We start from the raw sequence: 16129 nt of genomic DNA, 5'->3' as shown, positions 1-16129 counted from the left end.
TGGGGTCCCTGATTGCCCCTGAATGAATGGAATGATGGTCATGTGTGCGTACTACCACTTCATTCATTTCAATTGGACTAGCAGTGATAGTCAACTGCTTAAACTCAGCTATTTCCTGCAGTCCCACTGAAATTATTGGAGCAGCGGTATGCATGCTCGACCGCAACTCTATTCATTGGGGGACTTTCAGGCCCTCTGTTGCCTGAAATTGGATTGGTGGGGGTCCCCGTGGTCAGATGCCTACCAAACATATAATTATTCCCTGTCCTCTACATAAGGGATAACTTCATTTGGTGAGACAACCCATTTAAGACATGTTATATAATATGGCAAGGGCAAAAAAAGGTGAACTTCCCCTTTGAAGTGTTTATCTATGATATTTAAAGCAGAAGTATAAAAATAGGCTATGAGTAACAATATATGCTGATAGGTTGAATAAATTAAAAACATAGATTATAATAATGACTTCAATTGGAAGGTTAAAAAATATTTACAATTGTGATCAGTATTGCATTAAATCATTATGACCGTAAAATGGATGTTTACATCTTAATACTGTCATACATACTACCAAGGGGGCAACATACTGCATATGCAGATTGAGTATGAGTATATTCTTAAGTGGGCATTAAAATCTGATGTGTATCTCTGTGCTGAGGGTGTGCTGTGGGCATCAATCAATGGAACGAACCCTTGGCTTTTCAATGTGGAGTAAATGAAATTGTTATGTCTGTTTAGCCATGTTGTAGTGATTGTACAAAGGACAGACCAACAGACGTACGAACTCTAGAGACAGGAGGGTACTAAAGGTACTAGAAAGTGCCAGAGATAAAGAAATGTTCGGAAGAGGAGTCTGGGACATATCACTGGATCCACCCTAACTGGAATAGCTCGGGATGTGGAGCACCCACCCTGAAAAGGGCAACCCCACAACAGGAGCCTAATTAGATTCCCTAAAAGTCACTGGATGTTATATGGGATCACAGGACTTCAGGTGAAATGAGTGGAAACATACAAAAAATGCAGTGTCAAAGAGAAAGGTCAAAAGAATAACCAAAAACCAAGTTCGAAGTCAGCGTCCAAAAAAGAGAATAGTCAGTAACAGAAAGTCATACACAGGAAAGCTAAAGCGCAGCAAAAGCCTAAAACTACCAGGCGCCTACCAAAGACCTGTATAGATATATCACCAGCATCCTCTTCACAGAGAAGCCAAAATACCCCCCCCAAAGACACACTGATAGGCTGGCTGAGACAATTGACAGCTCAGACAGCCTATCAGTGAAGCAAAAAAGGGAAATGTTGCTCCCATTGTGTCCAGTACTAAATGATAATGCACTTGCCCTGGGGGGTGCATTACATGGTCCAACGTTGATGGCAAAACATCATGCCAGGCCTGTGTGAGCGCCTGGAGGATTGCCATGCTGACAGCTTGGGGACAGATATACTACTTATTTCCACTGCCTATTTTTTTTACTAGAGCGTGGCCAGATCCATGCAGAATTTCTTCATAGCATATGAGTTGAGTTGTGGAACCTTCAGAACATTTTAAATGACAACATAATGGATTGTCCCATTGTAAATTGCCCTATTTATGTTTTTTCTTAGCTTATGACTACAGAGAAGTCATGAAACAAAGACACCAATAAAATGCTAACATTTTTTTATCTGCATTTGTTATACATGTATAGTACACGAAAAATCTTTGGTTGATTCAGAGTTAATTAGAGTCAACCTCGTTTGTATATATAAAATCTAAGAGAACTCAAAAGTATGTAATAAAGTGCTAAAAATTACAAAATGTACACAATATCTGATAAGAAACAAAAATTTCATTAAAATGAAAACATGAACTTGTTACCCAACGTATAGCAATAGGGGGTACAGAGGTAGCAGTCATACCTAGATCCCGATGCTTAAGGAGTTGCAAAGTCCCCTACTATATGTCACATAAGAAAGCACCAGTATTAAAATATCACATGGTAAGTGGGAGGACAGCTATGGTGATGGTTTAGGTAGGTGTGGCTGGTGGGTCATTTTTTGAATATATATGTATTTTATTCCTTAATTTACAGCACACTCTATACTGTATTTACAGCACTTGGTCCTACTGGGTTACAGTATATTCTAGGACAGGTTCCTCAAAGGCTGCATGAATGACAGCCCTGTTTTTTCACTCCCCTTATTGTACAAAGTCATAAGGAAAATACACATTTGTACAGTGTAGTAGACTGGTATGGTAAAATGCATCTAAATTCCTACTGCTTACAAATACATACATCATCATCATAGTACCATTTAGTATGTAAAAAGAGAGAACATAATAGACAGGTCTCATCAAAACGGTCTAAGGCCTCGGTCACACGGGCTTTTTTTGCGCAATTTGCGGATCGTATAACAGATGCACTTCCGCAAATCGCGTGACCGGGGCCGGCGATTCGCCGAAAAATCTGCAGCTAGCAGCGTTTTCGGCGAAACGGCCCAGTGCTGCCCGTTGTCATTCAATAGCTGGGAGTTGCCTCTAATTAGTCCCTGCGCTCAGCCAATCAGAGGCAGCACTCACTCACTCATTCATGAATTCATGAATGGGTGAGTAAGAGCTGCCTCTGATTGGTGAGGGCTGTGACCAATCAGAGGCAGCCCATTCAGCAGACGGGGATTTTAAATCCCCGCCTGCTGAATACTACACAGAGCAGTTCAGGAGAACTGCCGGCCGGAAACGGCTGAACTCCGGCTGCAAGAAAAAGGTGAGTATACTTTTTTTTTATTTTTACACATTTTCAGGATGTTTTTTAGGGAAGGGCTTATATTTTAAGCCCTTCCCCGAAAATTTATCCAGCGCTTGCCGGCAGCCCATTGCTTTCAATGGAGCCGGCTGTATTGCCGGCTCCATTGAATTCAATGGGCGAACATCGTTCTTCTCTGCCACAGCTGTTACAGCTGTGGCAGAGGAGAATGATCTTTAAGTATATGTTCTCAATGGGGTCGGCGCTACTGCCGCCGGCCCCATTGAGCGCATTTATAGAACACAACGATGCGCAGAACGCAGATAGGCGCATTCTGCGAATCGTTGTGTCCTATAATTTATCGCACATCCGCATTAAAAGCAGACATGTGACCGATCCCATTGGGATGCATTGGGTCTATAGATCTGCAGATCGCAAGCGCGTCTGCAGATCGGACCAAAAAACGCTCATGTGACCGAGCCCTAAAAGCAAAACTGTCTTTGCTGTCCATAGCAAACAATCGAAGCTCAGCTTTCATTGCTGCTTTACAAATTAAACCCCCTACAGTTTAGGACGAGCTCTGTTGGTTTTGCAGAAAAGGGCATTACAGTTTTTGGATAAACAGAACTCGTCCAACTTTAAATGCCTGCAGCTTCAGTCACGTCAGAGCTACCAATTTGCTTGTGTCATTTTAAAGCTACGGTTCTTGGCTTTAAAATGATATTAAACTCGTGTCTGTAGCCCTTACAGAACCGGAGCTACAGACGTTTGAAGGGAAGTCGGTAATAGTGAATTTATAGTTGTAATTTTTTAGTTAGTGTGTGCAGAGAAAAGAAGTAGGTAGAGGCCAGCCAACAGCAGAGAAGATCTGTGATTCTCCTATATATCTCCTTTTCTCCAGAGGGGGAGGGGTTACATGAATTTTCGTTCATAATATCACCCATCTCACAAAGCATATTTGCATGATGATTGTCACATATGTGAGTTAAATGATAAGTACTTGCTCATCTAATTCCTACGTTCAGTGTCTGAGCTGCCCCTGTATCCAGGAAGCTGTCACTGCAAAATTGAGTGTGGACCCCGACATTCTGCAACAGAGTCATGAACAAAGCCTTGAGAGAGTGCTACAGTGTGCTGCGACTGTGTTGAACCAGAATTTTCCAGAACCAGGAAAATTAGTTAGAAAGCCTTTGCTTTAGAAAAATAAGCATGGACGGTCCTCAATAAAAACGAAGTGTGTGCACATGAATAAACAGCATCAGATAGTGAGCAGGCCTGCTAGATAGAGACATATCATGTTAGATATATGATAGAACTGAGCTTTTCTGGAACTTTGTCCGCAGAAAGCAAACAGATGCTTTTTGGTGCAAAGTCCTCCTATGGTTTCTTTGTTAAATACAGACTGTGTGCGGCAAATTGCCACCTCGGAGTTAGTTTTCCTTGCAGACACATGATAGAGCTCATTGTATGAAGAACGATATCGTAACTGTGTTCATTCACTGTAAATTGCAGAACATGTGCACTAAGTTTTGCAATAGTCAGCTAGCAATAGTCAGGACTGTAGGACGAAACGTTAACATTTACCAACTGTTTATTATCCTCGCATATATTCTTTTATATATATATATATATATATATATTTCGTTGACATTATTAGTTACAATAAAAACGTATTTGTTCATATGTCCGGTATCCACCTTGTACTCTGAACTCTGCGTTGCACCACCACGACAATACAGATATTATATAACTTACAATCCTTCTGCCTCCTGCACTTTTTTCTGTTGATAGCTGCCACGGGGTAAATGTCAGGCTGGCCACGGCTTATTTTGTAAGGGGTGAGACTCGTGGAGATCAGCTGGTCACCCTGCATCCTCTAAGGGGTTGTGCATCTTGGCACAACCCAATTCAAGCTCCACTAAAAGGGCTACCCCAAAACAACCAAGAACCCCCACAAACTGCCCACTTTTTGATAAATATGCACAAATTCTGCCCCTTTGTTGTCGTTTTCTGAGACTGTTGGCAACTATGTAACACAAATCTGTGTAACATGGAAAGTGAGTCTATTTTGTAGATGATGTTGTTTCTGGTGACCACTTCTTCCACGAAGCACCATGTAATTAAATTGGTAGCCACACAGACCAGTATTTAAGCCGATACAAAACTACCACTGCCAGCAGAAGAAACTAATGGAGGAATTATAGAAAATCTTTAGGCCAGGCAGTGGTGCCATGAGGAATACTCTTGTATGGTTCAGAATTAACGTTGGTACGAAACATGATGTGTCTGAAGGACAGTCCCGCAGCTCAATCCTAGAGTACAAATGATCACTGGTGGAGGGGTACATGGCGCGACCCCACCTATCGTGGCCTCCTATTGAGACCCTTTTCAGCTGCCCATTTTACTTACTGAAGAAGGTCTGAATAAGCAGGAAAATGGTGCCAGCACAAAGAATCCCAACAGGAGGGGCTGATGACTGGGCTGGCAATACATGCAATCCGTCAGTCATGTTCACAATAGCTACATTTGTAACATGTTTAGCAAACCTATATTTACAAGACTAAAAATTAAGATCTAAAGAGAAATTTTAGGGATTATTTTATAACATCCTCTGTGTCACTGTTAATAACCCTGAGACAAGATTCAAGTATTATCAGATTGGGAGTTGAGGATTTTGGCTCCTCAATCCTCCATCTTCTTTTTCAGAGGTCTTTTGAAGAAGCCGAGCTGGAAAAAAATGAACAAATTGCAAACATTTTTAGTAATTTGTCATTGATTTGTAATTACCTGCATAAAAGAATGCATATTTAATACCGAATGTCCAGTTTTTAACTGTAACATGCAATTTGTATATTACATTCTGAAAAGTTTAACCCTTTCCAATGCAATTTGTATCCTGGTTTTCCTAGGGGGCTTACTCTTTTTCTGCCATTATACAATGCTGCTATCTGCTGGCTAAAGCCAGTACTGCATAAGGTGACACATTAGATAGGCTCTGACAGCAGAGAGGCTGGCAATATACAGTAAGAGAACCCCAATGGACGTCTTCCAACATCGGAGCTGTACAGCCTTAAATCATAATGTCTTCAGACGTCAGACGGTGGATTGGAAAGGGTTAATAAGTGAACTGATCCATATACTCTTTAGGGTGCGTATATTGAGTGGTGGGGACTACAACAGAGACCCTTTGCCATCACGTGTCAGCCATCACTTGCTACTTATAACACTTCAGTCACCTTGTTCTGCACCACTGACCATAGCTGCTGTCAATTACCACCCAGGAACAAGCCAAAACTCCCCCTCTAGCAATCCCTGTTTTAAAGGACAGATTAGGTCCGGATGGGTTTGGCTGCCTGCACACGGGCAGATTTGCATTGCGGAATCTGGAGCGGATGTCCGCCTTCAGATTCCGAAGCAAATGCCGCTCATAGCATGCTATGGCAAAACACGATTTTCTGCCCATGAGTGCTGCGATTCTATGCGGCTCCTGTGCGGATGGCTTCTATTGTAGTCAATAGAAGCTGTCCGACCTATGACCCTTCCGCAATTATTATTGCGTAAAGGTTGCGAGATCTGCATCATCCCCTAGTGATGACACGCATAATCTGTACTGCGCATGTGCTCCGGCTGCATATCCACTGTACAGATCCATACAGGTACGCGGGGGCCACCGGCCAGGTAAAGGGGAAGATTCTACTGCAGGATCACCTATTAGGTAGAATTCCGGCAAGTCAATGTCAGACCTTTTAACAGGCCTTATAACAATGACTGGGAATAAAAGCCAAAGCCAGAGTTTTCTCCAGAAGAAAAGGATAACCGTGTACAGACAGACTGTTTCAGGGGTTTTGGCCCTCATTAGAGATGAGCGAGCACCAAAATGCTCGGGTGCTCGTTACTCGGGACGAAAATTTTGCGATGCTGAGGGTTCGTTTCGAGTAACGAACCCCATTGAAGTCAATGGGCGACTCGAGCATTTTTATATTTCGCCGATGCTCGCTAAGGTTTCCATTTGTGAAAATCTGGGCAATTCAAGAAAGTGATGGGAACGACACAGAAACGGATACAGCAGGCGAGGGGCTACATGTTGGGCTGCATCTCAAGTTCCCAGGTCCCACTATTAAGCCACAATAGCGGCAAGAGTGGGCCCCCCTCCCCACAATTTTTACTTCTAAAAAGCTCTCATTAGCAATACATACCTTAGCTAAGCACCACACTACCTCCAACAAAGCACAATCACTGCCTGCATGACACTCCGCTGCCACTTCTCCTGGGTTACATGCTGCCCAACCCCCCCCCCCCTGCACGACCCAGTGTCCACAGCGCACACCAAATTGTCCCTGCGCAGCCTTCAGCTGCCCTCATGCCACACCACCCTCATGTCTATTTATAAGTGCGTCTGCCATGAGGAGGAACCGCAGGCACACACTGCAGAGGGTTGGCACGGCTAGGCAGCGACCCTCTTTAAAAGGGGCGGGGCGATAGCCCACAATGCTGTACAGAAGCAATGAGAAATCCAATCCTGTGCCACCTCCATCAGGAGCTGCACACGTGGGCATAGCAATGGGGAACCTATGTGCCACACACTATTCATTCTGTCAAGGTGTCTGCATGCCCCAGTCAGACCGCGGTTTTTTATAAATAGTCACAGGCAGGTACAACTCCGCAATGGGAATTCCGTGTGCACCCACAGCATGGGTGGCTCCCTGGAACCCACCGGCTGTACATAAATGTATCCCATTGCAGTGCCTTGGACAGCAGAGCTAACGTCAGATTAAATGCAGGTGGGCTTCGGCCCACATTGCATGCCCCAACCTGACCGGGGTTTTTAATTCATAGACACAGGCAGGTACAACTCCCTATTGTGAAGTCCCTGTGGACCGACAGCATGGGTGGGTGCCAGGAAGCCACTGGCGGTACATAAATATATCCCATTGCAGTGCCCAGCACATCTGAGGTAATGTCATGTTTAATGCAGGTGGGCTTCGGCCCACACTGCATGCCCCAGTCAGACTGGGGTTCTTTAGAAGTGGACACATGGAGTTACAACTCCGTGTGGACCGACAGCATGGGTGGCTCCCTGGAACCCACCGGCGGTACATAAATATATCCCATTGCAGTGTCCAGCACAGCTGAGGTAATGTCCTGTTTAATGCAGGTGGGCTTGGGCCCACACTGCATGCCCCAGTAAGACCGGGGTTTTTAATACATAGTCACAGGCAGGTACAACTCCCTAATGTAAAGTCCGTGTGGACCGATACCATGGGTGGCTCCCTGGAACCCACTGGCGGTACAAAAATATATCCCATTGCAGTGCCCTGGACAGCAGAGCTAACGTCTGATTAAATACAGGTGGGCTTCGGCCCAAACTGCATGCCCCAGTCAGGCTCGAGTTTTTTATAAGTATACACAGGCAGTTACATCACCCTAATGGGAAGTCCATGTGGACCGACAGCATGGGTGGGTGCCAGGAAGCCACCAGCAGTACATAAATATATCCCATTGCAGTGCCCAGCACAGCTGATGTAACGTCAGCTTTAATGCAGGTGGGTAAAAATTAATTGGATTACACTGTAGGCGAGGGCCCCAAAAAATTGGTGTACCAACAGTACTAATGTACCTCAGAAAAATTGCCCATGCCCAACCAAGAGGGCAGGTGAAACCCATTAATCGCTTTGGTTAATGTGGCTTAATTTGTAACTAGGCCTGGAGGCAGCCCAGTTAAAATAAAAATTGGTTCAGGTGCAAGTTTCAACGCTTTAATGAGCATTGAAACGTATAAAAATTGTTTACAAAAATTATATGACTGAGCCTTGTGGGCCTAAGAAAAATTGCCCGTTCGGCGTGATTACGTCAGGTTTCAGGAGGAGGAGCAGGAGGAGGAGGATGAATATAATACACAGATTGATGAAGCTAAAATGTCCCCGTTTTTGATGGTGATAGAGAACGATGCTTCCATCCGCGGGTGCAGCCTACGTATTGCTTAGGTATCGCTGCTGTCCGCTGGTGGAGAAGAGAAGTCTGGGGAAATCCAGGCTTTGTTCATATTTATGAGTGTAAGCCTGTCGGCACTGTCGGTTGACAGGCGGGTACGCTTATCCGTGATGATTCCCCCAGCCGCACTAAACACCCTCTCTGACAAGACGCTAGCCGCAGGACAAGCAAGCACCTCCAGGGTATACAGCGCGAGTTCAGGCCACGTGTCCAGCTTCGACACCCAGTAGTTGTAGGGGGCAGAGGCGTCACGGAGGACGGTCGTGCGATCGGCTACGTACTCCCTCACCATCCTTTTACAGTGCTCCCGCCGACTCAGCCTTGACTGGGGAGCGGTGACACAGTCTTGCTGGGGAGACATAAAGCTGTCAAAGGTCTTAGAGAGTGTTCCCTGCCTGTGCTGTACATGCTGCCTGATCTCTGCGCCTCCCCTGCTACCTGGCCCTCGGAAATGCGCCTTCTGCCACTAGCGCTGTCGGATGGGAATTTTACCATCAGTTTGTCTGCCAGGGTCCTGTGGTATAGCATCACTCTCGAACCCCTTTCCTCTTCGGGTATGAGAGTGGAAAGCTTCTCCTTATACCGTGGGTCGAGCAGTGTGTACACCCAGTAATCCGGAGTGGCCAGAATTCGTGTAACGCGAGGGTCACGAGAAAGGCATCCTAACATGAAGTCAGCCATGTGTGCCAGGGTACCTGTACGCAACACATGGCTGTCCTCACTAGGAAGATCACTTTCAGGATCCTCCTCCTCCTCCTCAGGCCATACACGCTGAAAGGATGACAGGCAAGCAGCATGGGTACCCTCAGCAGTGGGCCAAGCTGTCTCTTCCCCCTCCTCCTCATGCTCCTCCCCCTCCTCCTCAACGCGCTGAGATATAGACAGGAGGGTGCTCTGACTATCCAGCGACATACTGTCTTCCGCCGCCTCCGTTTCCGAGCGCAAAGCGTCTGCCTTTATGCTTTGCAGGGAACTTCTCAAGAGGCATAGCAGAGGAATGGTGACGCTAATGATTGCAGCATCGCCGCTCACCATCTGGGTAGACTCCTCAAACTTTCCAAGGACCTGGCAGATGTCTGCCAACCAGGCCCACTCTTCTGTAAAGAATTGAGGAGGCTGACTCCCACTGCGCCGTCCATGTTGGAGTTGGTGTTCCACTATAGCTCTACGCTGCTCATAGAGCCTGGCCAACATGTGGAGCGTAGAGTTCCACCATGTGGGCACATCGCATAGCAGTCGGTGCACTGCCAGATTAAATCGATGTTGCAGGGTGCGCAGGGTGGCAGCGTCCGTGTGGGACTTGCGGAAATGTGCGCAGAGCCGGCGCACCTTTCCAAGCAGGTCTGACAAGCGTGGGTAGCTTTTCAGAAAGCGCTGAACCACCAAATTAAAGACGTGGGCCAGGCATGGCACGTGCATGAGGCTGCCGAGCTGCAGAGCCGCCACCAGGTTACGGCCGTTGTCACACACGACCATGCCCGGTTGGAGGCTCAGCGCCGCAAGCCAGCGGTCGGTATGCTCTGTCAGACCCTGCAGCAGTTCGTGGGCCGTGTGCCTCTTCTCTCCTAAGCTGAGTAGTTTCAGCGCGGCCTGCTGACGCTTGCCCACCGCTGTGCTGCCACGCAACACCGACTGCTGGCGACGTGCTGCTGCTGACACATCTTGATTGCGAGACAGAGGTTGCGTAGGAGGAGGAGGAGGGTGGTTTAGTGGAGGAAGCATACACCGTCGCAGATACCACCACCGAGCTGGGGCCCGCAATTCTGGGGGTGGGTAGGACATGAGCGGTCCCAGCCTCCACTAAATTCACCCAATGTGCCGTCAGGGAGATATAGTGGCCCTGCCCGCCTGTGCTTGTCCATGTGTCCGTTGTTAAGTGGACCTTGGCAGTAACCGCGTTGGTGAGGGCGCGTACAATGTTGCGGGAGACGTGGTCGTGCAGGGCTGGGACGGCACATCGGGAAAAGTAGTGGCGACTGGAAACTGAGTAGCACGGGGCCGCTGCCGCCATCATGCTTTTGAAAGCCTCCGTTTTCACAAGCCTATACGGCAGCATCTCCAGGCTGATCAATTTGGCAATGTGCACGTTTAACGCTTGAGCGTGCGGGTGCGTGGCGGCATACTTGCGCTTGCGCTCAAACACTTGCGCTAGCTACGGCTGGATGGTGCGCTTAGAGACATTGGTGGATGGGGCCGAGGACAGCGGAGGTGAGGGTGTGGGTGCAGGCCAGGAGACGGTAGTGCCTGTGTCCTGAGGGGGGGGGGTTGGATCTCAGTGGCAGGTTGGGGCACAGGGGGAGAGGCAGTGGTGCAAACCGGAGGCGGTGAACGGCCTTCGTCCCACCTTGTGGGATGCTTGGCCATCATATGTCTGCGCATGCTGGTGGTGGTGAGGCTGGTGGTGGTGGCTCCCCGGCTGATCTTGGCGCGACAAAGGTTGCACACCACTGTTCGTCGGTCGGCTGCACTCTCAGTGAAATACTGCCCGACCTTTGAGCACCTCGACCTCTGCAGGGTGGCATGGCACGAGGGGGCACTTTGGGAACAGTTGGTGGATTATTCAGTCTGGCCCTGCCTCTACCCCTGGCCACCGCACTGGCTCTTCCAACCTGCCCTGCTGCTGCGCTTGCCTCCCCCTCTGAAGACCTGTCCTCAGTAGGCTTAGCAAAGCAGGTGGGGTCAGTCACCTCATCGTCCTGCTGCTCTTCCTCCGAATCCTCTGTGCGCTCCTCCCTCGCACTTACTCCAATTACTACTACCTGAGTGATAGACAACTGTGTCTCATCATCATCGTCCTCCTCACCCACTGAAAGCTCTTGAGACAGTTGCCGGAAGTCCCCAGCCTCATCCCCCGGACCCCGGGAACTTTCCAAAGCTTGGGCATCGGTCACGACAAACTTCTCCGGTGGGAGAGGAACCATTGCTGCCCATTCTGGGCAGGGGCCCGAGAGCAGTTCCTGGGAGTCTGCCTGCTCCTCAGAATTTGTCATTGTAATGGAGTGAGGAGGCTGGGAGGAAGGAGGAGCAGCAGCCAGAGGATTCAGAGTTGCAGCAGTGGACGGCGTAGAAGTCTGGGTGGTCGATAGATTGCTGGATGCACTTTCTGCCATCCACGACAGGACCTGCTCACACTGCTCATTTTCTAATAAAGGTCTACTGCATGGACCCATTAATTGTGAGATGAATGTGGGGAAGCCAGAAAGGTGCCTCTCTCCTAATCCCGCAGCAGTCGGCTGCGATACACCTGGATCAGGAGCTCGGCCTGTGCCCACACCCTGACTTGGGCCTCCGTGTCCTCGCCCGCGTCCACGTCCTCTAGGCCTACCCCTACCCCTCAGCATGGTGTATTACCAGTAGTGCAGAAACAGAACGCTGTAATTAAATGTGCCGCTTATTGGCCTGTGGTTGGAGGCTGACTTCGCTTACGGAACGCACAGCAGAGCAAGGAAAGAATTTTGCGCAAGCCTGCTGTAACACTTAGCTGGCTGCGTATTAATTAGGACTACTACCCCCAATAGAGACGCAGTACACTGAGGACTGTTCACAGGGAGCCCAAATAGATTTTTTTTTTCCCAAATTTTTTGGAAAAAGCCCACTGCCTATATAGACAGTATATCTCTTTCACCTTTTTCAATGTCCCTGCCTCAGCACTACTGTCCCTATACTATGTAAAATTACTGCAGACTGTTTCCCTCTGGACAGGATGACAGCGGTGATGTAACGGGCAACACAGAGCAAGGAAAGAATTTTGCACAAGCCTGCTGTAACACTTAGCTGGCTGCGTATTAATTAGGACTACTACCCCCAGCAGAGACGCAGTACACTGAGGACGGTCACAGGCAGCCCAAATAGATTTTTTTCCCCAAATTTTTGGGAAAAAGCCCACTGCCTATATAGACAGTATATCTCTTTCACCTTTTTCACTGTCCCTGCCTCAGCACTACTGGCCCTATACTATGTAAAATTGCTGCAGACTGTTTCCCTCTGGACAGGATGACAGCGGTGATGTAACGGGCAATGCAGAGCCAGGAAAGAATTTTGCGCAAGCCTGCTGTAACACTTAGCTGGCTGCGTATTAATTAGGACTACTACCCCCAGCAGAGATGCAGTACACTGAGAACGGTCACAGGCAGCCCAAATAGATTTTTTTTTCCCAAATTTTTTGGAAAAAGCCCACTGCCTATATAGACAGTATATCTCTTTCACCTTTTTCACTGTCCCTGCCTCAGCACTACTGGCCCTATACTATGTAAAATTGCTGCAGACTGTTTCCCTCTGGACAGGATGACAGCGGTGATGTAACGGGCAATGCAGAGCCAGGAAAGAATTTTGCGCAAGCCTGCTGTAACACTTAGCTGGCTGCGTATTAATTAGGACTACTACCCCCAGCAGAGATGCAGTACACTGAGAACGGTCACAGGCAGCCCAAATAGATTTTTTTTTCCCAAATTTTTTGGAAAAAGCCCACTCTTTCACCTTTTTCACTGTCCCTGCCTCACCACTACTGGCCCTATATTATGTACAATGACTGCAGACTGAGGACGCAATGCTCTGCACGGCCGATATACAAAAAAAAAAATGTGCAACACTGCTAAAAGCAGCCTCAACAGTACTGCACACGGTCAGATGTGGCCCTAAGAAGGACCGTTGGGGTTCTTGAAGCCTAAAATCACTCCTAACGCTCTCCCTATAGCAGCTCCGGCATCAGCAGCACTTTCCCTGAGCTATGTCAGAATGCATCTGTGGCGAGCCGTGGGAGGGGCCAATTTATATACTCGGGTGACACCTGATCTCGCCAGCCACTCACTGCAGGGGGGTGGTATAGGGCTTGAACGTCGCAGGGGGAAGTTGTAATGCCTTCCCTGTCTTTCTATTGGCCATAAAAGCGCGCTAACGTCTCAGAGATGAAAGTGAAAGTAACTCGAACATCGCGTGGTACTCGTCACGAGTAACGAGCATCTCGAACACGCTAATACTCGAACGAGTATCAAGCTCAGACGAGTACGTTCGCTCATCTCTAGCCCTCATCATTATGCAGTAGGTTGCTTGTTGGGTGAGAGGCTTATGATGTGGATAAGGAAGGGTATTGTTTAGCGAGAGCATCTCGTAGGTGTAGGAGACTTCAATGGAAGTGTTCAAACAGAAGCTGGAGGTCCCTTCCAACTCTACCATTCTAGGATTCTTAGACTTATAAGGCCATCCATGCTCCTCTGGGAAATTTACTTATTACAGCAAATTATAAGCATTGTGTTAAATTTTGCAACATTTGTATATTAGAAAGTAATCTGTAAGCTGATGTACATTTGTGCCAACATTTGTGGAAATTTCACCCATCCTTCCTAATAAATGTGGCCTTAGCTATGTGTCGTCCACATTTCTCATCATGAGTGCAAATTTTACTGCAAATTTGTGGCATGTCACCATGTAAAGTAAGCGGCTTTGTACAAGTGAGCCAGTCACTATAATAATGTATACAGTATATGTACTTACTTTCCACATTGCAAATATGATGAGGGCGAGTATGAGAAGTCCAATAATTATACTCAGTGGAATCACCCAGATTGGCACCCTGCCATGCTCCAGCTCCTTGGACAGTTTCACCATTGTCTGCAATGTAAGTGAATCATTAATCAGAACTCCATTTAGGTTAATATAAAAGCCGAGATCATTTATACTTCAAATGTAGATTTTCACTACTGCAGCCCTTCATGTATCCGCCACCTCTATATCCTTCAGAATGTTTTGTTCGGAGCATTGAAAAATGCTGGTCTGAGGATCGATGGGTACATCAATGATGGATTCCCTACTGGTCCTAATGACAGACTTGTAGACAGTCTGTAGCACAGTATGGCGCCCCGTGAGGTCACTGCATTCTAGCTGCTGGGGCAGAATACTTAATTTTCTTGTGCATTTGCGCAGTAAAAGTCCCCATAGAAGTCAATGGGGATGCACTAACATGCAGAATATGCTAGGAAATGTGTGATATGCTGCGTAATTGCGCAGGAAAAGAATACATCTTGAACTCATTAGACTAATTATCCATTTTAATGGCTGGAAACATCGGTGCATATTTTTTTTGCGCACACAAATATGCATTTCTTGCATGTGCAAAAGCCAGCAAAATAAATGCGATGCGTTTGCAAAAAAACAACATCAAGCAAATACACATGCACTTGTGTAAAGCCGGCCTAAAGGCTTAAACACATGAGCGTGAATTTCTCCCTTTGTATATCCATGATAATCACGGACATATAACAGGACAAAACAAAACCACTGATCTCAATAGGAGTTCAGTGGTTTTGTTTTTACTGCGGGAATTTCTTGGCCGCTGCTAAACTCCCTCCCATCTCCCTCCTCCTCTCTTTGCCGGCAGCTCCCATAGGCTTCTATGGGAGCTTCTATTGCCGTGATCAGCCGGAAAAGGGAGGGGGAGGAAGCACCCGGCCATCTTAATGGGCGAGAAAATGCAAGATTTAGCCGTGACTTTGTAAAATGACGATAGGTCTACTGTACTTCTCCAGAAAGCATCTGTCCCGTTTCTAACTGGTTTTCACATCCTGACTTGACTTGTATATTTAGGACTTGATGTAATTTAAAGGGGTCGTCCAGTTGTAAATTACTTATAACCTATCCGTAGTATAGTCCATCAGTAGTAGATCAGTCCAGGTCAGTTGCCCAGGACCACCACCATGCGGCTGTTGGCTGAGCCAATGCACTTGTGCACTGAGCTAATTTCTGCAGGAATCAGACAGCACCATTCCCACTGTAATGGCCCCATTTGGTATTGCAGGCAAAGTTCCTATGGAAGTGAATGGGAACTTTGCCTGTAATACCAAACTTGGAGTGTGAATGGAGCTGTCTGCTTCCTACAGTAATCAGCTCAGTACATATGTGTATCGAACCAAAGAGCAGCTAAACAATGGGAAGTCCTTGGTGACTGAGCCTGGAAGTGCTGGGTGGCTATCACTATGCATGTGAATGCTTTATAACTATGGAAGAAGCCAGATACTTGTGCACATAATGTTAATAGGGAAGGTCCGGCTGGATTGTTTAGATGTTCCAAATGTGTGAATTGTGTTGAAAATTGGACTCACCTCATAATTTTCACTCTCGGGGTTCAGGACTATGGTAGAATTGTCGCTTTTCAGTACAGCACTTACCACAAGGTTCAGGCTGTGTATACTGGCCTGCAGGGCAGACATCAATGTTATTTCACAGCTGCAGGTTACAATATTTCTCTTTGCTCATTACTCGATATGTACGTCAATGTACAGGACTCAACACCCGCCAAGATGGGAATGATTTCCCAAGTCCTAGTATGCAAATTCATAATCCATCTGGTGGTTGGAACTCCATTCTTCCGACACAGACCTCCCAATTCTCTTCACACAGCCATAGAGTTAAAGGGAGTCTGT

General features: G+C 47.1%; 1 protein-coding gene across 1 annotated transcript in view; it reads right to left on the bottom strand.

Annotated features, from left to right (window-relative positions):
* Window positions 1-2735: 2735 nt before the first annotated feature.
* ITGA1 (integrin subunit alpha 1) overlaps window positions 2736-16129 on the bottom strand; it is a 300337-nt gene continuing 286943 nt past the window's right edge. The window contains exons 28-30 of the mRNA XM_066602726.1: window positions 15809-15901; window positions 14205-14321; window positions 2736-5450 (exon numbers count right to left, since the gene is read on the bottom strand). Of these exons, the coding sequence (XP_066458823.1) occupies window positions 5406-5450; window positions 14205-14321; window positions 15809-15901 (255 nt within the window). The 3' untranslated portion in view covers window positions 2736-5405. The remainder of the gene's footprint in view (window positions 5451-14204; window positions 14322-15808; window positions 15902-16129) is intronic.

The sequence above is a fragment of the Eleutherodactylus coqui genome, chromosome 5 (assembly GCF_035609145.1).
Source record: "Eleutherodactylus coqui strain aEleCoq1 chromosome 5, aEleCoq1.hap1, whole genome shotgun sequence".
NCBI lineage: Eukaryota > Metazoa > Chordata > Amphibia > Anura > Eleutherodactylidae > Eleutherodactylus > Eleutherodactylus coqui.
Note: the sequence above shows the minus strand (reverse complement) of the source record. Positions and strands in the feature narration are given on the sequence as shown.